Genomic DNA, 25,447 nt, shown 5'->3' on the forward strand with positions numbered 1-25,447 from the left:
TTGTATGGTTGTACCACAATGTGTTTATCCATTTACTAGTTGATGGACATCTGAATTGTTTCCAGTTTTTGGTGATTATGCATAAAACTGCTATAAACATTCATGTACAGATCGTTATGTGGACAAATGCTTTCATGAAATGGGTTGAGCTTTTTCAGGGATCTTAATACTTCATTATCTTTTTTTTTTTTTTTTTTTTTGTGGTATGTGGGCCTCTCTCGTTGCGGAGCACAGGCTCCGGACACGCAGGCTCAGCAGCCATGGCTCACGGGCCCAGCCGCTCTGCGGCATGTGGGATCTTCCCGGACCGGGGCACGAACCCGTGTCCCCTGCATCGGCAGGTGGACTCCCAACCACTGCGTCACCAGGGAAGCCCAATACTTCATTATTTTATTGTTGAAACTTTAGTGCCTACTTTATCTTTTGGAGAGAGATTAAGTTACTAGAAGTAGGACTTCAGGTTTCTTGCTTATTGCACTGGGATGCAGTGCAAATTTGTTTCTTTAATTTTTAAATTATGAAAATAATGAATAATATTTAAACCTAATGGTATATATACTAAGGATCCATTACATGTCAAACATAGTGCTAAGATTAAAAAGGATAAAAAGTATTTTTTGAAATAGTTCCTATTTTCTGGGATCATCATTTATGCTCTTTGAGTGGAAAAGATTTATGGGAAATAATTGAAGAAGAAGTGGGGGACTTCCCTGGTGGTCCAGTGGTTAAGACTTCACCTTCCAGTGCTGGGCTGCAGGTTCGATTCCTGGTCCGGGATCTAAGATCCCACATGCCTTGTGGCTAAAAAACTAAAACATAAAAAACAAACAACATTGTAACAAATTCAGTAAAGACTTTAAAAATGGTCCACATCAAAAAAATCTTAAAAAAAAAGGTGATTAAAATTTGTGATATGAAAAAATAATGTATGATAAGATTGAAATATTAGGTTAAATCATATGAAATTGTTATAGTCAGAAACATTTGAATATTGGTAATATAATATGGGTTATCCAGGTTATTGTAAGCTGGAAAGGTCAGAATGGTTCTCAGAAGAGACAGGTCTTAAGAAAATGTGGTTCTTCAAACGATACAGGAAAGTGAGAAGCCAATCGTAGAGAATAGCAAATTTAACCTAATTTTCTGAAATGAGAAATTTCTTGTATTAGACTAAATATTCTGTAATTCCTAGGACCTGGATATAGTTTTTAAAAATGATAGTTTTAGAAGGGACAAGGGAGAATCAGAGTGAAGTGCTAAAAAGAAAATTTGTTTAATCCAAGCCTTACTGTTGAAAGTATTTTATAATTCATATTGGATCCTAAAATAGCAGATTTGATTGCCAGTGCCTAAAAATTAGGATATATTTTAGACTCTTATATTTGTGTGAAATTCTTGAATGGGATATGTCATTTTACTAAGGGTCATAATTACTGTAATGCATAATGAACTTACTGCCTTTTCTTAACATGTATTGCATCTAGTTCATAATTATTTCTACTTATATCTATAGCAGTGAGAGAAACACCTTGCTGTCTTTACTTACATAAATTAAAATTCCAGCAGAGAGAAATATTACTGTCCAGGAAGTTTCTGATCTGAAAGTAGACCTGACATTACCAAAATAAGTCTGAATATCTTGTGTAGGAATTGGGGCTTTTTGTGTTCAAATTCTGAGGATTCACAGTATTGATGACTACTAGAAAGGGCTCAGTTATTATAGATGAATATACCATCTTTCCTTCCTTTACTTTTGGACCTTTCTATTAAACAGATGTTTGTCCTTCTCGTATTATCCTCTATGTCTCTCAACCTCTCTTTCATATTGCCTCTCTCTCTTGCCTTCTGGGACTTTGCTTAGCTCTTTTAGTTCTCAGATTATTATTATTATTATTTTTGGCTGCACCATGTGGCACATGGGATGTCAGTTGCTCAACCAGGGATCAAACCTGTGCCCCTGCAGTGGAAGTGCAGAGTCATAACCACTGAACTGCCAGGGAAGTCCCTCAACAATATATTTTTTATTTTTGAAAAACTGAGAACAAATTACAGAACTATTTCTGAAAGGAAAGTGAAGTGCTGTCTCTATTAAATGAAGGTGCTGGGAGGAGGTAAGCTGAACAGAGTTTCTAGGTCATGGTCTGGCTTTTTAAAGAGTTATATGAACCCTTACTGGGATATTTAGTAGGCAACATCAAAAATGAACCCTAGGGAATACAGAGGTGTATCAGTTTGCTAGGGCTGCTGTAGCACAGTACCAAAAATTGGATGGCTTAGACAAAATATAGGAAATATCTAGTTAGGGGCATAAGCTGCGATCGTCCTCTGTCCAGTTTCTGCTATACTGTACTCCTGCTACATCTTTGAGGAAAAATTTAGCAAGTTTCCAGGGAAAACATAGCTTTACTTTGAAGTATTAGAATTTTCTATGTATGATAGTCTTTCCAGTTTTATAAATCTTTTGAAGAGAAAATAATTATTTTTGGTCTATATTTGTTTCTTGGTTTTTTGAAAATACAAGTGACTTAGGTTTAATGACTAATTTCAGCTTAAAGCCTTTTATTAATGTAACCGTTGTGAAGAAAACTCCTAATACAAAACTTGTGAAGGTTTATTTAGATTCTTTGAATAATACACATTAAAATTTCTATAATCTTGTACATTAAACTATAACCTATAGAAAGCATGTTATGCCACCCTGAAGGTGGCTATATAAATTGTTTATGAGGTTCAGACCAAGACTAAAATATGTTGAAATGGGGAGTTTTGAAAAACATTCTGTATAGCAAAGGAGACCAAATCATGCTAAAATGCAGAAAAAGACTATACATCAGTTTCCAGGCTACATTATTTAAAAAAATACAACCATAAAAAAGGTAATAAGATTACATTTTCACATTTCATGGCTAGTAAAGTGCATTAGGCTGCTCAGATATTCATAACTTACTGTGACATTTGGGAAGATTACATTTTGTAGTGCACAGCCATTACTACAGCTCACATAATAACTAGCCAGTGCCTAGACTTGGATTATGATCCCTGTCATTGGAAACAAATTTGTGTTTTGAAGGTCGATCAGTTTCAAATAACTATTAGAAAGGGTTAATGTGACATACTGTAGACCCTGTGCATGCTTTTTAGGTATAATAGATATGCATATATATAGTATATCACATATGCCACATATTTGTATGTACCAATTTCTGTCCTCAATTTTCTCCTTGAAAGGCATATTTCATAATATTTAAAGCAGTGGAGAAATATTTGAAACACCTGTCTGGATACTGCTCTCACAGTATAAACTCAATTTAAAATCTGGTGAAATATTTGGAGGTTTTTTGGAAATTACTTTCAAAAATTAATTCTATAGCTTCTTGGAAGGGTGGTTACTGATGGTAATAAACACAGATCAAAATGAAAGATTGATGTAAGTAATATTAAGGGGAAGGTAAGGTAACTTAAGTTAGTTGCAACAAGGTTTTTTTTAAATAATAAATTTATTTACTTATTTAATTTATTTATTTATGGCTGCATTGGGTCTTGGTTGCTGTGCACCGGCTTTCTCTAGTTGTGGTGAGCGGGGGCTACTCTTTGTTGCGGCGTGCAGGCTTCTCAATGAGGTGGCTTCTCTTGTTGCGGGGCACAGGCTGTAGGTGCGCGGGCTTCAGTAGCTGCAGCACATGGGCTCAGTAGCTGCGGCACACGGGCTCTAGAGCACAGGCTCAGTAGTTGTGGTGCACGGGCTTAGTTGCTCCACAGTATGTGGGATCTTCCTGGACCAGGGCTTGAACCCATGTTCCCTGCATTGGCAGGCGGATTCTTAACCACTGCGCCACCAGGGAAGTCTTGCAACTAGGTTTTTGACCTATTCAGATCTGTGTGGAGGATGTCCAAAAGTGTATGTATACTACAAACTCTCCCCTGGCCCTCGTTCCCCAGATGCTCAGTTACCTCTTTAGAGGCAATCACTATTTAGTTTCTTGTGTATTGTTCTTAGGCATATGTCAGTATGTATATGTTTTACACTTAAATTGTAGCCCACTATCATGCTTTTTTCCACTTCAGTTTTCTCAACTAAACAACGTATTTTAGAGATCTTTTTCTGTCAAATGGAGCTCCCTCATTATTTTCAGTGGCTGCATCATATTCCATTATATGGTTAAACACAACTTTACTTTATAATGTGTTTTTTTGGGGAGGTATTGTGTCTTCTATTTTCTATTAAAATGCTAAAATGAAGTTCTTGTATGTAACATCATTACCTAAATATATCTGTGGAATAAATTTCTAGTTGTTAAGGTAGTCATTTGTGCTTGCTTCTATTTAGCATAATGCTTTTGAGCTTGATTCATATTGTTAACTGTAATCAGTAGTTTCATTACCAAATAATTTTGTCATTTATAGTAGTTTTTCAGTTTTCTAGATATATATCATATCATCTGAAAATAATTGGAATTTAAATCCTCTGTTCTGATATTTCTACATGTTGCTGCCTTTTGACCAAATGTGATTTCTGTATCTCCAGAATAATATCAAATGATAGTAATGATAGTGCATCCTAGTCTTATTCTGACTTTCGTGAGAATCATTCCAGTTTTCCTATAGGGACAGAATGCTGGCTGTTGGGGTGTATTTTGTTGTTAAAGGAAGTCTTTTAAAATTAATAAATGAAGAAAGTTTGGTAGAAATATAAAACCACCATTTAGCTATGCCACAGTATTTACAGTTGCAGGTAAGATCCATCAATGGATGCTAAAAAGTATGATGAGAAACAAGATATTTGTATAGTCTCAAAGTATTCTTCACAAGAATGCTTAATAATTTAAAAATGAAAGATAGTAACTTTAAAATGGAAAAAATTTGACAGACACCTCTTAAGCAGGTGATCTAAGCTAACTTCACCAATAGCGAGACATACTGACTTCAGGTACCTTCCGAAATGATACACCGAGAAGGACACGCATCACTTCTGGTGTGTTTTTACCAAAAATGCATAGCCTGAATTTAAACATGAAGAAATGTTCAGATTGGAAGACAGTCTATAAAATAACTGGCAAATACACTTCAAAAGTGTCAAATCCATGAAAGTCAAAGAATGCCTGTGTCACTGTCTCAGTTTGGAGAAGACTAAGGGGATGCTGATCCTGGATCAGAAAAAGAACATTAGTGTGACAAGTGTCAATATTTGAGTAAGATCTGTAGTATTGTACCTGGTTTTAATGACTGTATTATGATGATGTAATATATTCACATTAGGGGAAGCTGGTTAAAGGGTATACAGGAACTGTATACTATTTTGCAGTTTTTGAATGTCTGAATTATTTCAGAATAAAAAGTTAAAGACAAAACAAGCAAAAAGCAGTCACAAATAATCACAAAATCAAAAAAAATATCTCTATTAGACTTCTTATGTAGCTTACAGAATTTTGGGGAGCACTTAGGGAACCAAGCACGTATACTTCATAGCCAGGACCATGTAGCTAGGAGAATTGGCCCAGTCACACCAAGGGACTCTTTTAGCAGAAACCCATCTGTCATCTCCTTATGCTGCATGTTACTGATTATGCAAAGAATTGTACACTAAAATCTCTGCCAGAGCTTTCCTAGAAAACCCAAAAGCCTTTATGACTATGCTTGCTAGGAATTCTTATCTCCCTGCATGCAGATACTGCCTCCTGTTTTTCATTTTTCCATTTTTTTCTTTCTCGTGCCAGTGTGTATCTTTGACAGAACCTGGGATGCATATCAGTCCCTGGCTGCAAGGAGTTTTAATTGATTTCCTAGTTCTGTACCATCTTTGCTTTTCTGAAGTAAACTCTACTTGGTCATGTCTATTATTATTATTTTTTTAAAAATTTATTTGGTCGTGCCTGGTCTTAGTTGTGGCACATGGGCTGCTTAGTTGCGGCTCATGGGCTCCTTTAGTTGCGGCTGGCAGGCCCCTTAGTTGCGGCTCATGGGCTCCTTAGTTGCGGCTCATGGGCTCCTTAGTTGTGGCAAATGGGCTCCTTAGTTGTGGCAGGCGGCCTCCTTAGTTGTGGCATGTGAACTCTTAGTTGCAGCATGCATGTGGGATCTAGTTCCCTGACCAGGGATCGAACCTGGGTCCCCTGCATTGGGAGCACGGAGTCCTAACTGCTGCGTCACCAGGGTAGTCCCTATTCTTTTATGAGCTGTTGGATTTTGTTTTGTACAATTCACTTTCTCCTAATTCTTGCCTACCTTTTAGGTTTAGGAAAGCATAATGAAAAATGAAGGTGTATTTAGAAGGACAGGAGTGTAGGTGAATCATGTATGTAACTGTTCTGACAGATCTTTAAAAACATCTAGTTAAAAAAGATAGGCCTGCAAAGGTAATTCTAAAAGTATTTTAATTCCTTTAAACAATTGGGGTTTGTTCAAATTAAAAAACTTTCCCTCCGTGAGGATGCTATTGGTGAGATGGCAGGGTAGGAATAGGTCAGTACAGCTTTCTCTGGGTGGATTTTCTGATAGCAATATCAATGAAATAAATTTTCTTGATTACTAACTTTGAGTGTGTGACTAAGTTTAAGTTATGTTTGAGTTATCCTGATTATTGACAGGGGGGATCAAAGTGGATAGGTGTAATAAACGAAGAATTTGACCAGTAAAAATTACATGTTTTGTGTCCACTCTAAACCTTTTTCAGCTTTTCATTTTTGCTGTGAGCTCATACATGTACAAGTAGCAAAAGACATTTAGGTTGCTGTGAGTAGCTCACAGATTACCTAATTCATAAATGAAACGTTGAATTAGAAACAATTATAGAGCTAAGTTAGATCTTTATTAGTATCAGGGCAGTGGTAGTGATTTACCTAAACGTCCTCCATTTGTTGTAAATACTTCAATTTTTATATTCTAAGTCTCGCTTGACTTTGTGCTATCTTAACTTGAAGATTTCTTTAGAAGCTTTATTTTTTTAGAGCTGTGTGTGTGTGTGTGTATTAAAGATCTTTTTATTGTTGTAGGGGGTAGAGAAGAATGTGTATGGGAGCACTGAATCCTAACCACTAGACTACCAGGGAAGAGAAGAATGTATATGGATAGTTACTGTGAATCTAAAGCTTAGGAGTGTACTCTAGTTATATTGAAGAAGTACTAATGCTTTTAATGTTTTTTTTTCTTTCCCTCCTTCCCCCTGCCCCTGGAAGTTGGTAGGAGGACAATTTGATTTAGAAATGAATTTCATTATTCAAGAAGGTGAGAGTATCATCTGCATGGTGGACCTATTAGAGAAATGTGATGTTACTTGCCAAGCAGAAGTCTGGAGCATGTTTACAGCCATTCTGAAGAAAAGCATACGAAATCTTCAGGTCTGCACTGAAGTAGGCCTTGTTGAGAAAGTGCTTGGGAAAATTGAAAAAGTTGACAATATGATAGCAGGTATGACTTTCCATAATACAATGGTTGTGAAGAAATGAAGTTTGATTCTTAAGTACTCTATTTTTCTTATTTAATAATATTTATTAAATAAATATTGAGCATCTAACATGTACCTGGAACTTTAGTGTCCAAACTGTCAAGTAAGCACCATATATTTTAATCTTGCAAGAAATATAAGTAGCTTAATTATTTTATTTTTTGCTTTCTTTGTTTCCAGATCTTTTAGTTGACATGTTGGGAGTGCTGGCTAGCTACAATTTGACAGTTCGAGAACTAAAGCTGTTCTTCAGTAAACTTCAAGGAGATAAAGGACAATGGGTAAGCTTAAATACTCTGATATTTGAAACTGTTCCCCTCCCCAAACATATTAGTAGCTTTTAAGCAGATATTGTTGCACAGGGGGTAAATGTCAAATTGAGGGGGAGAGATCAGTTAGAATAGCATTTAGCCCTCTACAGCTACTTTTGCCATCACCTGACACAGGTGAGAACTGGGTGTTCCAGGCAGGTTGGTAATTTGGTCCTTCCTCAAATGTTTTAAATAATTTTAATTTTTTTTAAATTTCAACATTTTAAAATTCAACATAAAAATTCAACATTAATTAGAGGAAAAGGGTAAGGACAGAGAAATAAAAATATTGGGTAGCAGCATCTAGCTTCCCTTTCTATCAGTCTGAGTAGTTTCAACTTGAATAACCCACTCAGTGAACAAAAGCGCTGTGGTTAATTGGACCCACCCTCTTTAGATGCAGTTTCATGATCTTTTGCAATGGGTGGTAGCGGTCAACTGATTTTGAACTCAAGGTGCCTTATCAAACTGTTTCTTCCTACTCTTTAGTTACTTATGCCTTAGAGGAATACTAGTAAATGTTTTCTCCATTTTTGTCGCATTTCTTGGCTTGGTTTAGAGCTCTTTAGAAATCATTGCCTGCAGCAACTACTCAGCCAGCTGATCCTTAATCTGCCTCTGTTTAAGTATATCCAAATTTGTGCTCTGCAGTTATACACTCTAATTTATTGTATTAAAATGATTGGATTCTTTAGTTTCTTTGTATTGAACTCTAGTTCTCTGCCTGCTTTTAAGATTTTTATCACTGATTTGCAGTGATTTTATTATGTTTCTTGGTGTGGTTTACCTTGTATTTATCCTTATTAGGGGTTCTTGCATCTGTGGGCTTATACTTTTCATCAAATTTGGGAACATTTTGATCATTATTTCTTCAAATATCATTTTCTTGTCCCTCTCCCCCTCTTCTGGGACTCCAGTTACATGTTTTTTAATCATCTTGGTAGTACTCCTTAGGTCACTGAGATCTGTTCACATTTTTTTTAGTCTTTTCTCTTTGTGCTTCATTTTATTTTATTTATTTTTAAATAAATTCATTTATTTATTTGTTTATTGGCTGCGTTGGGTCTTGGTTGCTGTGCCTGGGCTTTCTCTAGTTGTGGTGAGTGAGAGCTACTCTTTTTTTTTTGTTTGTTTTTTGCGGTACGCAGGCCTCTCACTGTTGTGGCCTCTCCCGTTGCGGAGCACAGGCTCCGGACGCGCAGGCTCAGCGGCCATGGCTCACGGGCCCAGCCGCTCCACGGCATGTGGGATCTTCCTGGACCGGGGCACGAACCCGCATCCCCTGCATTGGCAGGCGGACTCTCAACCACTGCGCCATCAGGGAAGACCCGGGGAGCTACTCTTTGTTGCGGTGCACAGGCTTCTCATTGCAGTGGCTTCTCTTGTTGTGGAGCACAGGCTCTAGGCGCGTGGGCTTCAGCAGTTTTGGCTCATGGGCTTAGTTGCTCCATAGCATGTGGGATCTTCCTGGACCAGGGCTCGAACCCATGTCCCCTGAATTGGCAGGCGGATTCTTAACCACTGTGCCACCAGGGAAGACCCTGTGCTTCATTTTAGATTGCTTTTATTGCTATATTTTTAAGGCAGTTGATCTTTTCTTCTGTAATGTGTTAACAGCCATTAAAATTTTCAGATTTCAGATACTTCTAATCTCTGTCAATTCTGTTTGGTTCTTTTTAATATCTTTCATTTGTTCCCTCATTCTTTTTTTCCTTTAAATCATTGAGAATAGATAGCATATTAATAGTTGCTTTAATGTTCTCGTCCACTAATTCTGTCATCTCTGTCATTTTCTAGATCAGTTTTTTGCTCACTCATTCTGCTTTTACTTGTAGGTCATATTTTCCTGTTTTATACTAGTGATTTTAGACATAGTGATGTTAGTCATAGTGAGTTATTCCCTGTTGAGTGCTGGATTCTGTCATAGTTCTTTTAAGGTTGTTAGACTGCTTTTAAGTTACTTGTGGATTAACTTTATTCTTTCAGGCTAGTTTAAAAGTTTTTTTGGTCAGCCAATCTAGGCTGTTACTCTAGGGCTTATTATTATTAGGGCAGCCTTATTCTGGCCTGACTTTTCTAGGGTCTCTGTGAATGACCCTAAGTCTCAGACATGAGGCAAGCAAGACTGTGGTCTCTCCATAGTGCCTAGTAGGGTCTCAGCAATTCCTGGCTCTATATTTGCTCTGGGAATTCTTTGACTGATGGCTGTCAAAATCGTGGCCACCCCACCTTGTTGAGTTTTAAGGTAGAAATGAACAGTTTGGTATTATGCCAAAGGGTCAGTGCAGATTTCTGGAGTTTCTTCTCTGCATAGGTCCTTCCTCTGTAGTACTCTGCCCTGAAGGTTCTGTCCACCTCAGACTACCCATCCTCTAACTTCTGCCTCATCAACTCAATGAGAATTTCAAATTCTGTTTGGTTACCTTCTCCCTGTGCAATGATACGTGATAAGGAAATGGACTGCAGGTAGAAAGTCTGGGTAATCTCACGACTCATTTTGTTTCCCTTTCTCAAGAATCACAGTCTTGAGCTAGTCTGAAAACAGTTTTAGTTTCATACATTTTGTCCAGTTTTCAAGTTGATTATGGTGAGTTAGAAAGTATAGGTCCTGTTACTGTGTCATGTCCAGAAGAAGTATACTGGTTTGATTTTGGTTTTGATTTATATTCAAATAATTTATGTATTCTGAATATGTAATTAAAACATTTTTTGTCATATTGGTGAATATAGAAAACTATGAGAAAATAGGAAAGGATATGAACAGACATCTATTTACAGAGAGAGAAACCCCACAATCACTAAATCACTAATAATTAGAGATGTTCAAATGAAAGCAGTATTGATATGTCACCTTACATCATTAGTATCAAGAATTATAGAGTTGGATAATAACAAGTATAATTGGAGGGATGGAGTTATTTTAAAACTGTGTGCTACTGGTTGGAATGAACACCAATGGAGCCAACCTCAAGAGTAATCTAGTACTAGTTAGTTACTTAAATTATACCCATATCCAATGAATTAGTAGTTTGCTCCTGAGTGCATGTTCCAAGAAATTCTCACATAGTTCTGTAGGGAAATATGTATGAGGATGTTCACTGAAGCATTTTTTTTTTTTTTTTTTTGCGGTACGCGGGCCTCTCACTGTTGTGGCCTCTCCCGTTGCGGAGCACAGGCTCTGGACGTGCAGGCTCAGCGGCCATGGCTCACGGGCCCAGCCGCTCCGCGGCATGTGGGATCTTCCCGGACTGGGGCACGAACCCGCGTGCCCTGCATTGGCAGGCAGTCTCTCAACCACTGTGCCACCAGGGAACCCCTGAAGCATTATTTTTTGATGGCAGTGAATTGTCAGCATGTGTTTATTGTTAGGAGAATAGATAGGTAAAATGTATTGGATGCATAGAATAGATTATTATATAGCAGTTAGAATCAATGAACAGAGTAATAAGAATAGATACCAAAAAGCAGGAAGAAAGTAAGAAATAGAATGATATATCTAACCCAACATCATTTAAATTTTAAGTATAGGCACACAGAAACACATTTTTAAAGGAACACATATAAAAAGATTAAGCATGTTAATGTAGCTGCTTATGGGAGGGAAAAAATAATGAACTATTAATAAAACAAGAGCAGGGCCTTGCTCAGAGCTTATGTAGCTTTTGCTATCATATCAGTGCAGTGAAAAATCCCTGTATCTAAATCTGTGTCTGCTTTTTTGATTATTACTTTAGCACATATGTGGAAATAGTGTATCAATGGGTGAACATTTTTAAAGACTCTGGAATTATTTTCTGAAAGGCTTTCTTAGTATACAGTCCCCTAGCAGTATCTGTGGATTAAGTGCTTATCTTAATGTATGCTTTTTGATTGGTTTATAGAAAAGGAAATTTTGAGGATTGATTTCTCTAGAAATGCTACAAAGTTATATTTTTATTTTTGACTGCATATTATTTTCGGTGATTTCATTTTAGAATTTATTTAAAAAATCATTGTGATTGTAATAACTTGTTATTACACTTTTATAATTGAACAGTGTGGTTAATTGAAAATTTCTTTATCACTTACGAATGAAGCTTTCCACTTAACATTTAGGTAAAAGATTGCCAAACTCTTCTAGATAGTTATTAATGATAAGATGAAGGCAAGCCAGTCATTTCACTTGTAGTTTGACACTGTTTTGAACTTCTAACTTTAAGAGGAATGTACTACACTTTGTAAACTGATTGAAATGATAAGGTATATCTGATTGTCCTTTGCTTTTCCTAAATGTAAATGTGCCTTTTCGTTTTAGCTGTTGGTTGTTCAATGTATTAGAGGAGACTTGTGGGTCAAAGAGGCATTAATCAAATAAATGTAATGTTACAACTTTTATACATGCTGTATAGTAGAGATATATTGTAGAATGAAATGTGATAGGGAGATTTGATCCATTCTTAGAGGTCAGGGAAGACTGCCCTGAGAAGTGATCATTAAGATGAACTTCAATGGATGGGTAAGATTTATTTAGTTAAGGTGGAGGAGGGTGGAGAGGGGGAGGGAATAGGCCTAGTGAGAACATTTTAAGCAGAAGGAATAGCTTGTGCTCAGGCCCTATTATGGGAAGAAGACAGAAAAGGCATTGTAGATAGAGTGCAGAGAGAGGCAGAAGAGGTTAAGGAGATATGCAAACTATCTTGAGGGCCATGCTAGGGATTTTGGTCTTTATTTTAAAGACAGTGGGAAGCTATATGAGAGATAGAATAGTGTAACAGTGAAAGTGTAGTAATGAAAAGCATGGACTCTGGAGTCAGACTGAATTCTTATCCTATCCTTGTCACTTACTACCTGTATGACCTTGGACATGTTCCTCTGCCTCAGATTCCTCCTTTGGAAAATGGAGTGATAATAACCCCTCTTGTGATTCTGAGGCTCAAATATTTTATTGTTTTTAACGTGCCTTTAACAGTGGGACTTGGTAAGCATGATGTTTTGGTGACATGAAAACGTGCTTTAACGAGAGGTGGGTAGTGGGTTGATGTAGCTTGTAATTTTAGAGGTCGTTTTTGCTGTCGCGTGGAGAAGAGTCATGTGTCAGCTGCTGTTAGCTCATATGTCTCCAACACCTCAGAAAACAATGGCATAGAATGCATTGTTTAGTTCTTCAAGGTAGTTGGAAATAACCTTCCGTTGGTTACTTTATGTGCTTTGTAGCTTACAGAGTTATTGAGTTATTTGGGGGTATCTTAAAGTGTGTCTGTACTAAAAGTAGGTATTTTTGTTTTATGGTGAATAATGTGGCTAATGAATTGTTGATTATTTTCATAGCCTCCACATGCTGGAAAGTTGCTGTCTGTATTAAAGCACATGCCACAGAAGTATGGTCCGGATGCCTTTTTCAACTTTCCAGGAAAGAGTGCTGCAGTAAGTAAATCTTAACGAGGAAATCGCTTGAAGTTCTTTTTTCTTTCTTTTGCTTCCTGAAAGTATGGCCCTGTAAACACTCCTGACCGGTTCTGTGTTAGGTAGAAACTTCTTTGCACAGCCTAACGTAATCTTTACAGCAATTGTGCATGTTACTTTTCCCTGACTGTTTTAGAGGTGAAGAAATAGAGGCTCTAAGAAGTTAAGAAAGCTGTCCACTCACCCCTTGGGGCCTCACTGGAATAAGAACCCAATTCTTTTCAACATAAGCATTTTGTCTTATGAATTTTATCTTTGCATTCTCAAATAGAAATTTATGGACTTGAGGACATGGGGAGGGGGAAGGGTAAGCTGGGACGAAGTGAGAGAGTGGCATGGACATATATACACTACCAAACATAAAACAGATACCTAGTGGGAAGCAGCCACATAGCACAGGGAGATCAGCTCGGTGCTTTGTATCCACCTAGAGGGGTGGGATACGGAGGGTGGGAGGGAGACGCAAGAGGGAGGAGATATGGAGATATATATATACGTATAGCTGATTCACTTTGTTATACAGCAGAAACTAACACAGCATTGTAAAGCAATTATACTCCAATAAAGATGTTAAAAAAAATTTATGTGTAACACTTTCAGTTTTATCTTTCTGAAAATCTTTCTTTAGCCTTACATTTCCTGATTCCTGTTTCATTTGCACCTGAGAGTTACTCCATATAATATCAATCTCAGCATTCTTGTAATCTGTTAATCAGTTTATAAATAAGACAGTTAGGTATGGTAGTAATATCTGTAATGTTTCAAAATATTATAGGGGGCTTCCCTGGTGGCGCAGTGGTTGAGAGTCCGCCTGCCAATGCAGGGGACACGGGTTCGTGCCCCGGTCTGGGAGGATCCCACATGCCGTGGAGCGGCTGGGCCCGTGAGCCATGGCCGCTGAGCCTGCGCGTCCGGAGCCTGTGCTCCACAACGGGAGAGGCCACAACAGTGAGAGGACCGCGTACCGCAAAAAAAAAAAAAAAAAAAAAAAAAAATTATAGGATTACATTATATAATGTATATGTGTTATTTATGGAAGCTTTTTTACCTCATTATTACATTGGTGTGCCTGTTACAAGCATACATTTTTTGAAGATATTTCAGCCTATTCTTCTTCTGAGGTAACCTTTTATTCATTTTTTACTTTTTTTCTCATAATATCCTACTTGCTTGTGGCCTCTATGTAGCCAGGCAATACTTGCAGAAAGAAGAGATTTTTTTTTTTTTTTTTTTTTTTTTTTTTGCAGTACGCCTCTCACTGTTGTGGCCTTTCCCGTTGCGGAGCACAGGCTCCGGACGCACAGGCTCAGCGGCCATGGCTCTCGGGCCTAGCCGCTCCACGGCATGTGGGATCTTCTCCTACCGGGGCACGAACCCGTGTCCCCTGCATCGGCAGGTGGACTCTCAACCACTGTGCCACCAGGGGAGCCTGAAGAGAGTGTTTTGAAAGGATATTTGTGATATTTGAATGATTCACACAAAATACACAGTTTTCTTTGGAAAGTTTCATTGCTCATATTATTTTTTTCTTTATAATTTTTCCTTAATAACCATTTTAGATTTGAAGCTTTCTAGAATAATTGTACTCTGTTGGCACTGAGCTTATCGTTTGTCTCCAACATAAAAAAGTATTCTTGGGACTTCCCTGGTGGCACAGTGGTTAAGAATCTGCCTGCCAGGTGACATAGGTTCGAGCCCTGGTGTGGGAAGATCCCACATGCTACAGAGCGGCTAAGCCCGTGTGCCACAACTACTGAGCCTGCGCTCTAGAGCCCGCAAGCCACAGCTACTGAGCCCATGCGCCACAATTACCAAACCCGCGTGCCTGTAGCCTGTGCTTTGCAAAAAGAGAAGACACTGCAATAAGAAGCCCGCGCACCACAACGAAGAGTAGCCCCTGCTTGCTGCAACTAGAGAAAGCCCGTGCGCAGCAACGAAGACACAGTGCAGTCGTAAATAAACAAACAAACAAACAAACAAATAAATAAGGAAAAAACGTATCCAGATCCACCCTTTAAATATATATATTTAAATATATAGTTTTTAAAAAAACATCTTTATTGGAGTATAATTGCTTTACAATGTTGTGTTAGTTTCTGCTTTATAACAAAGTGAATCAGCTATATGTATACATATACCCCCATATCCCCTCCCTCTTATGCCTCCCTCCCACCCTCCCTCTCCCATCCCTCTAGGTGGTCACAGCGTACTGAGCTGATCTCCCTGTGCTATGCGGCTGCTTCCCACTAGCTATCAATTTTACATTTGGTAGTGTAGATATGTCCATGCCACTTCTCTCACTTCATCCCAGCTTACCCTTCCCCCTCCACGTGTCCTCAAGTCCATTCTCTACGTCTGCATCTTTATTTCTGTCCTGCCCCTAGGTTCTTCAGAACCAGTTTTTTTTTTTTTAGATTCCATATATATGTGTTAGCATATGGTATTTGTTTTTCTCTTTCTGACTTACTTCACTCTGTATGACAGACTCTAGGTCCATCCACCTCACTACAAATAACTCAATTTCATTTCTTTTTATGGCTGAGTAATATTCCATTGTATATATGTGTGACATCTGCTTTATCCACTCCTCTGTCGCTGGACACTTAGGTTGCTTCCATGTCCTGACTATTGTAAATTGTGCTGCATTGAACATTGTGGTATATGTCTTTTTTTAAATATGGTTTTCTCAGGGTATATGCCCAGTAGTGGGATTGCTGGGTCTTAATGGTAATTCTATTTTTAGTTTTTTAAGGAACCTCCATACTGTTCTCCATAGTGGCTGTATCCATTTACATTCCCACCAACAGTGCAAGAGGATTCCCTTTAAAAAAGTATTCTCATGATATTAATCTCTTTTTCACGCATATTATAACTTTATTATTTAAAATTCTTTGAGATAGTAATGTGTCCATTCCATTTACTTATATGTATCTTGAAAGTGGGGCAGTTCAACTACACAGCTTTTGGAACTTTCAGAGAAAAGGTGTTTTAAATATATTCAGTCACTCATTTTTCCCTTAAACATAGCTTTTAAATGGAAGTTAAAGTATTTATGGGTAAATTATTTTTACAAAGCTTTCACATCCTCTACTCTCATGTTTTAGTGAGAGAGAGCACATGTATACAGTGAATATGTATTCTTCTTTTTTCCTTAGTGCAACATTCATTTTATTTTACTTTATTTTCTTTTATTTGTTTATTTGGTTGCACTGGCTCTTAGTTGTGGCAGGTGGGCTTCTTAGTTGCAGCATGTGGGATCCTTAGTTGTGGCAGTCAGTCTCCTTAGTTGCGGTTCGTGGGCTCTTTAGTTGCGGCTTTCTGGTTCCTTAGTTGTGGCATGCGAACTCTTAGTTGCGTCATGCATGTGGGATCTAATTCCCTGACCAGGGATTGAACCGGGCCCCTTGCATTGGGAGCTCGCAGCCTTAACCACTGTGCCATCAGGGAAGTCCCCAACATTCATTTTATTTATTTATTTATTTATTTATTTTTTGCGGTACGCGGGCCTCTCACTGTTGTGGCCTCTCCCGTTGCGGAGCACAGGCTCCGGAAGCACAGGCTCAGCGGCCATGGCTCGGGCCCAGCCACTCCGCGGCATGTGGGATCTTCCCGGACCGGGGCACGAACCCGCGTCCCCTGCATCAGCAGGCGGACTCTCAACCACTGCGCCACCAGGGAAGCCCGCAACATTCATTTTAAATCAGCCTCTTGAAGTCTCAATTGTGTTATTACATAAATTTGGCTCTATGATTTTTTCATGTTTTATGGAATATCTTATACATATAAAAGAATATATGTGTATGTATGATGTCGACATAAATGCCTATGTAAATTATAACAAGAAATTGTAAATTATAAGTAACAATAATTATTGTAAATTATAAATAACAAGAAAACAAAAACTTTGTAGTATGATCTTTTTTTAACAGCTTTATTGAGTTATAATCCCCATATCATATGATTCATTCATTTTAAGTGTGCAGTGAATGGTTAAGTGTGTTCACCAAGCTCTGCAACCATTATCACAATCAATTTTAGAACTTTTCATCACACCCAGAAGAAACCCTTCACTCCTTAGCAGTCACTGCACATTTCACTGCAAACTCCCAGGCCTAGGCAACTGCTGTTCTACTTTCTGTCTATATGGATTTGTCTATTCTGGACAGTTCATGCAGGTGGAATCATCTGATGTCTGGACTTTTGTGATTGGCTTTTTCTACTTACCACTGCTGTTTTCAAGATCCATTCATGTTGTAGTATGTATCACTGCTTCATTACTTTTAATGGCTGACTAATATTGAAAGAATATAGCACTTTTTGTTTAATTATTCTTTAATCAGTGGATATTTGAGTTGATTCCACTTTTTGGGAATGCTTTATGGGCTTCTTTGTGCAAGTTTTTATGTGGACTTATGTTTTCATTTCTCTTGGAAATGAAGGAGTGGAATTGCTGAGTCATATTGTCTATGTTCACCCATTTGAGGGACTCCGAGTTTGTTTTCCAAAGTGGCTATATTTATTTTATAATCCCATCAGCAATTTGGGAGGGTTCAAATTTCTCCACTTGCTTGCCAACACTTGTTAATGTCTGTCTTTTTGATTATAGCCATCCTAGTGGGTGTTAAGTAATATCTCATTGTGGTTTTGATATGCATTTCCTTCATGATTGATGATGCTGAGCATCATTCCATGTCCTTATGGCCATTTGCATATCTTCTTTGGAGACATGTTCATTCAGATCTTTTGCCCATATAAAAATTGCATTTTTCTATTATTGAATTGTAAGCATTCTTTTTTTTAATTTTTGAATTTTATTTTATTTTTTTATACAGCAGGTTCTTGTTAGTCATCAGCTTTATACACATCAGTGTATACATGTCAATCCCAATTGTCCAATTCAGCACACCACCATCCCCACCCCACCGTGGCTTTCCCCCCTTAGTGTCCATACGTTCGTTCTCTACATCTGTGCCTCAACTTCTGCCCTGCAAACCAGTTCATCTGTACCATTTTTCTAGGTTCCACATACATGCGGTAATATACGATATTTGTTTTTCTCTTTCTGACTTACTTCACTCTGTATGACAGTCTCTAGATCCATCCAGGTCTCAACAAATGACCCAATTTTGTTCCTTTTTATGGCTGAGTCATATTCCATTGTATATATGTACCACAACTTCTTTATCCATTCGTCTGTCGATGTACATTTAGGTTGCTTCCATGACCTGACCTGACTTTGGGGTGCTTGTATCTTTTTGAATTATGGTTTTCTTTGGGTATATGCCCAGTAGTGGGATTGCTGGATCATATGGTAATTCTATTTTTAGTTTTTTAAGGAACCTCCATACTGTTCTCCATAGTTGCTGTATCAATTTACATTCCCACGAACAGTTCAAGAGGGTTCCCTTTTCTTCACACCCTCTCCAGCATTTGTTGTTTGCAGATTTTCTCATGATGCCCATTCTAACTGGTGTAAGGTGATACCTCATTGTAGTTTTGATTTGCATTTCTCTAATAATCGGTGATGTTGAACAGCTTTTCATGTGCTTCTTGGCCATCTGTATGTCTTCTTTGGAGAAATGTCTATTTAGGTTTTCTGCACGTTTTTGGATTGGGTTGTTTGTTTCTTTAATATTGAGCTGCATGAGCTGTTTATATATTTTGGAGATTAATCCTTTGTCCATTGATTCATTTGCAAATATTTTCTTCCATTCTGAGGCTTATCTTTTCGTCTTGTTTATGGTTTCCTTTGCTGCTAAAGAGCTTTGAAGTTTCATTAGGTCCCATTAGTTTAGTTTTGTTTTTATTTCCATTACTCTAGGAAGTGGATCAAAAAAGATCTTGCTGTGATTTATGTCAAAGAGTGTTCTTCCTGTGTTTTCCTCTAAGAGTTTTATAGTGTCTGGTCTTACATTTAGGTCTCGATTCCATTTTGAGTTTATTTTTGTGTATGGTGTTAGGGAGTGTTCTAATTTCATTCTTTTACATGTAGCTGTCCAGTTTTCCCAGCACCATGTATTGAAGAGGCTGTCTCTTCTCCATTGTATATCCTTGCCTCCTTTGTCATAGATTAGTTGACCATAGGTGTGTGGGTTTATCTCTGGGCTTTCTATCTTGTTCCATTGATCTATGTTTCTGTTTTTGTGCCAGTGCCATATTGTCTTGATTACTGTAGCTTGGTAGTATAGTCTGAAGTCAGGGAGTCTGATTCCTCCTGCTCCGTTTTATTCCCTCAAGACTGTTTTGGCTATTCGGTGTCCTTTGTGTCTCCAAACAAATTTTAAGATATTTTGTTCTAGTTCTGTAAAAAATGCCATTGGTAATTTGATAGGGATTGCATTGAATCTGTAGATTGCTTTGGGTAGTGTAGTCATTTTCACAATATTGATTCTTCTAATTCAAGAACATGGTATATCTCTCCATCTGTTGATATCATTTTTAATTTCTTTCAGCAGTGTCTTATAGTTTTCTGCATACAGGTCTTTTGTCTCCCTAGGTAGGTTTATTCCTAGGTACTTTATTCTTTTTGTTGCAATGGTAAATGGGAGTGTTTCCTTAATTTCATTTTAAGATTTTTCATCATTAGTGTATAGGAATGCAAGAGATTTCTGTGCATTAATTTTGTATCCCATAACTTTACCAAATTCATTGATTAGCTCTAGTAGTTTTCTGGTGGCATTTTTAGGATTCTCTATGTATAGTATCATGTCATCTGCAAACAGTGACAGTTTTACCTCTTCTTTTCCAATTTGTATTCCTTTTATTTCTTTTTCTTTTCTGATTGCCATGGCTAGGACTTCCAAAACTGTATTGAATAATAGTGGTGAGAGTGGACATCCTTGTCTTGTTCCTGATCTTAGAGGAAATGCTTTCAGTTTTTCACCATTGAGAATGATGTTTGCTGTGGGTTTGTTGTATATGGCCTTTATTATGTGGGGGTAGGTTCCCTCTATGCCCTGTTTCTGGAGGGTTTTTATCATAAATGGGTGTTGAATTTTGTCAAAAGCTTTTTCTGTATCTATTCAGATCATCGTATGGTTTTTATTCTTCAGTTTGTTAATATGGTGTATCACATTGATTCATTTGAATATTCTGAAGAATCCTTGCATTCTTGGGATAAATCCCACTTGATCATGGTGTATGATCCTTTTAATGTGCTGTTGGATTCTGTTTGCTAGTATTTTGTTGAGGATTTTTGCATCTATGTTCATGAGTGATATTGGTCTGTAGTTTTCTTTCTATGTGACATCTTTGTCTGGTTTTGTTATCAGGGTGATGGTGGCCTCGAAGAATGAGTTTGTGAGTTTTCCTCACTTTGCTATATTCTGGAAGAGCTTGAGAAGGATGGGTTTTAGCTGTTCTCTAAATGTTTGATAGACTTCACCTGTGAAGCCATCTGGTCCTGGACTTTTGTTTGTTGGAAGATTTTTAATCACAGTTTCAATTTCATTACTTTTGATAGGTCTGTTCATATTTTCTGTTTCTTCCTGGTTCAGTCTGGGAAGCTTATACCTTTCTAAGAATTTGTCCATTTCTTCCAGGTTGTCCATTTTATTGGCATAGAGTTGCTTGCAGTGGTCTCTTAGGATGCTTTTTATTTCTGTGGTGGCTGTTGTAACTTCTCCTTTTTCATTTCTAATTTTATTGATTTGAGTCTTCTCCCTCTTTTTCTTGATGAGTATGGCTAAGGGTTTATCAATTTTGTTTATCTTCTCAAAGAACCAGGTTTTAGTTTTATTGATCTTTGCTATTGTTTTCTTTGTTTCTATTTCATTTTTTTCTGCTCTAATCTTTATGGTTTCTTTCCTTCTGCTAGCTTTAGGTTTTGTTTGTTCTTCTTTCTCTAGTTTCTTTAGGTTTAAGGTTAGATTGTTTATTTGATATTTTTCTTGTTTCTCGAGGTAGGCTTGTATAGCTATAAACTTCCCTCTTAGAACTGCTTTTGCCGCATCCCATAGGTTTTGGATCATCGTGTTTTCATTGTCATTTGTCTCTAGGTATTTTTTGATTTCCTCTTTGATTTCTTCACTGATCTCTTGGTTATTTAGTAATGTATTATTTAGCCTCCATGTGTTTGTGTTTTTTACGTTTTTTTCCCCTGTAATTGATTTCTAGTCTCATAGCATTGTGGTCAGAAAAGATACTTGATATGATTTCAATTTTCTTAAATTTACTGAGGCTTGATTTGTGACCCAAGATGTGATCTATCTTGAAGAATGTTCCATGCGCACTTGAGAAGAAAGTGTAATCTGCTGTTTTTGGATGGAATGTCCTATAAATATGGCTTAAATCTATCTGGTCTGTTGTGTCATTTAAAGCTTCTGTTTCCTTATTTATTTTCATTTTGGATGATCTGTCCATTGGTGTAAGTGAGGTGTTAAACTCCCCTACTATTATTTTGTTAGTCTCGATTTCCTCTTTTATAGCTGTTAGCAGTTGCCTTGTATATTGAGGTGCTCCTATGTTGGGTGCATATATATTTATAATTGTTATATGTTCTTCTTGGATTGATCCCTTGGTTATTATGTAGTGTCCTTCCTTGTCTCTTGTAACATTCTTTATTTTAAAATCTATTTCCTCTGATATGAGTATTGCTACTCCAGCTTTCTTTTGATTTCCATTTGCATGGAATATCTTCTTCCATCCCCTCATTTTCAATCTGTGTGTGTCGCTAGGTCTGAAGTGGGTCTCTTGTAGACAGTATATATATGGGTCTTGTTTTTGTATCCATTCAGCAAGCCTGTGTCTTTTGCTTGGAGCATTTAATGCATTCACATTTAAGGTAATTATGGATATGTATGTTCCTGTGTCCATTTTCTTAAGTGTTTTGGGTTTGTTTTTGTATGTCCTTTTCTTTTGTGTTTCCCACTTAGAGAAGTTCCTTTAGCATTTGTTGTAGAACTGGTTTGGTGGTGCTGAATTCTCTCAGCTTTTGCTTGTCTGTAAAGCTTTTGATTTTCCATTGAGTCTGAATGAGATCCTTGCGGGGTAGAGTAATCTTGGTTGTAGGTTCTTCCCTTTCATCACTTTAAATATATCATGCCACTCCCTTCTGGGTTGTAGACTTTCTGCTGAGAAATCAGCTGTTAACCTTATGGGAGTTCCCTTGTATGTCATTTTTCATTTTTCCCTTGCTGCTTTCAGTAATTTTTCTTTGTCTTTAATTTTTCTCAGTTTTATTACTATGTGTCTCAGCGTGTTTCTCCTTGGGTTTATCCTGTGTGGGACTCTCTGCACTTCCTGGACTTGGGTGGCTATTTCCTTTCCCATGTTAGGGAAGTTTTCGACTATAATCTCTTCAAATATTTTCTCTGGTCCTTTCTCTCTCTCTTCTCCTTCTGGGACACCTATATGTTCTTGCGTTTAATGTTGTCCCAGATGTCTCTTAGGCTGTCTTCATTTCTTTTTATTCTTTTTTCTTTATTCTGTTTTGCAGCAGTGAATTCCACCATTCTGTCTTCCAGGTCACTTATCCGTTCTTCTGCCTCAGTTATTCTGCTACTGATTCCTTCTAGTGTAGTTTTCATTTCAGTTATTGTATTGTTCATCTCTGTTTGTTTGTTCTTTAATTCTTCTAGGTCTTTGTTAAACATTTCTTGCATCTTCTCGATCTTTGCCTGCATTTTTTTCCCGAGGTCCTGGATCATCTTCACTATCATTATTCTGAATTCTTTTTCTGGAAAGTTGCCTATCTCCACTTCATTTAGTTGTTTTTCTGGGGTTTTATCTTGTTCCTTCATCTGGTGCATTGTCCTCTGCCTTTTCATGTTGTGTATCTTTCTGTGAATGTGGTTTTTGTTCCACAGGCTGCAGGATTGTAGTTCTTCTTGCTTCTGCTGTCTGCCCTCTCAAGAGTTCTTTATATATTCTTCTGGATATAAGTTTCTTATGAGATAAATAACTTGCAAATATTTTCTCCCATTCTTTTGGCTTGTCTTTTCACTTTCTTGAGGGTATCCTTTAAAGCACAAAAGTTTTTAATTTTAATGAAGTCCAATTCATATATTTTTTCTTTCATTGCCTAATTAAGAAGGATTTATCTAACTCAGTGTCACATAGATTTAACCCTAGTTTTTCTTATAAGAGGTTTATATTTTTAGCTCTTACATTTAGTTCTATCATTGATTTGGGGTTAATTTTTTGTGTGACATGTAAGGAAGTGGTTAGCTTCATACCTTTGCTTGTAAATATTAGTTTTCTCAACAAATTGGTTGAAAACAGTATTCTTTCCTCATTGAACTACCTTGACATTCTTGTTGAAAATCAAGACCACAAATATAAGGGTTTATTTCTGGGCTCTCAGTTCTATTCCATTGATCTTTATCTTTATGTCAATAAGGTAAAATCTTCATTACTCTATCTTTGATTTGTACTTTTTAAATTTGGTAGTATGGATATTCCAACTTTGTTCTTCTTTTTGAAGTTTGTTTTGGAGATTTGGGGGCCCTTGCAGTATGTAATATGATGTTTTAAATAAAAATTTAAGCCATGTGGTAAAATCATTTATATAGTGACTTATGAATATAATTTTAAAATATTATAAAAAATATGTTAAGAACGAAGCCTCTTTAGCTTTATATTTGCTGTTAAAAAATTATATTCCAGGCTTTTTCCTTAACTTTTTCTTTCCTTTCTTGTCCTTCTTTCTCTCTTCTATTACCTTATGTAACATTTCAGGAACAAATTTCCAATTTAATATCAGTACCTACCTCTTTTTTAAAATTTTATTTAAAAATTTTTAAAATTTATTTTAATTTTGGCTGCATTGGATCTTCATTGCTGTGGGCAGGCTTTCTCTCGTGTGGAGTGGGGGCTACTCTTCTTTGTGGTGCACGGGCCTCTCATTGCAGTGGCTTTTCTTGTTGTGGAGCACAGGCTCTAGGCATGTCCGCTCAATAGTTGTGCCTCACGGGCTCTAGAGCACAGTCTCAGTAGTTGTGGCACATGGGCTTAGCTGCTCCACGGCATTTTGGATATTCCCAGACCAGGGCTCAAACCCATGTCCCCTGCATTGGCAGGTGGATTCTTAACCACTGTGCCACCAGGGAAGCCCAGTGCCTACCTCTTTTAATAGGAATTTCTTTGGACATGTTTATTGTAAGAAATGAAGCACCTATGATTAGTGCATCAAGCAGGTCACTTTGTATGTTTCTGTTGTTTAATTAAATTAATATCGTTACTATATATTTTGGAATATTTAGAAGTTATTAAAGTCTTGTTTCAGATAAAGAGACTACTGCATATTTTAATCATGATGTAGAATAATATCTAGTAGGAATATATATAGCATTGTAAGCTCTCATTTTCATGATTTCAGTAACAAAATTTTTCATTGTGAGTCAGTAACTCAAAGCTTTTTCGTTTAGGCTATTGCATTACCTCCTATAGCCAAATGGCCATACCAGAATGGTTTTACATTCCATACCTGGCTTAGAATGGATCCTGTAAATAACATCAACGTGGATAAAGATAAACCATATTTGTATTGGTATGTATTTCTGTAATTTAGTGTTGTTACTTTACTTTGAAAATGAGAAGAATATTTGGAGATGAAATGAAAACTTATATTTTATAGTTTCAGAACCAGCAAAGGTCTTGGTTATTCTGCACACTTTGTTGGGGGATGTTTAATTATAACATCAGTAAAGTCAAAAGGAAAAGGCTTTCAACACTGTGTGAAATTTGATTTCAAGCCACAAAAGGTATGCGATCTTACTGAGTCATAGTTATGTTACCAAGCTATTCTAGCCTTCAGAATGCTTTGCTTTAGTGTTATTGACGTAATATTTGGTAAATCATAGCTCTGTGTTTATAGTGTTTTAGAAAATGAAGTGTAAATCACTGGACAATTGTTAACCTCTCTGATTTGGATAATAAAAAGAGTGAATATTTAGTTATTTGTAGAGTTTAAAGAAAATACAGGGGGAAAATATCAGTGGCAAGTATTTTATTAGTAGTAGTAGTGGTAATAGTAATATGTATTTTCTTTTGTACCTTAAAATTTAGAGATTAATAAATGGTTTATCAACAAAATGTCCATCTATATATATGTAGATAGGTAAATAGACAGATAAAACAGATATGGCAAAATGTTGACAGTTGTGTAAATGAGATGGTGAGAGTTTGTACTAAACTTTTTACTTTTGGGGGTACATTTAAAAACTGTCATAATAAAAAGTTTGAAAAATAATTTCATGAGAAGCTGTTATTTGTTGAGAGTTCCCTTGAATCAATATGGTTCCAGAGGTAGAAT

At 37.0% G+C, this 25,447-nt stretch overlaps 1 protein-coding gene across 3 annotated transcripts in view; it reads left to right on the forward strand.

Moving 5' to 3' along the window:
* LRBA (LPS responsive beige-like anchor protein) overlaps positions 1-25,447 on the forward strand; it is an 826,328-nt gene that overhangs the window by 128,549 nt on the left and 672,332 nt on the right. For all 3 annotated transcript variants that reach the window (XM_082611157.1, XM_082611155.1, XM_082611156.1), the window contains exons 3-7: positions 7,173-7,404; positions 7,622-7,722; positions 13,060-13,155; positions 24,561-24,682; positions 24,770-24,896. In XM_082611157.1, coding sequence (XP_082467283.1) covers positions 7,173-7,404; positions 7,622-7,722; positions 13,060-13,155; positions 24,561-24,682; positions 24,770-24,896 — 678 coding nt within the window. The remainder of the gene's footprint in view (positions 1-7,172; positions 7,405-7,621; positions 7,723-13,059; positions 13,156-24,560; positions 24,683-24,769; positions 24,897-25,447) is intronic.

Source organism: Mesoplodon mirus (assembly GCF_964341445.2).
Source record: "Mesoplodon mirus genome assembly, chromosome: 2".
Taxonomy (NCBI): Eukaryota; Metazoa; Chordata; class Mammalia; order Artiodactyla; family Ziphiidae; genus Mesoplodon; species Mesoplodon mirus.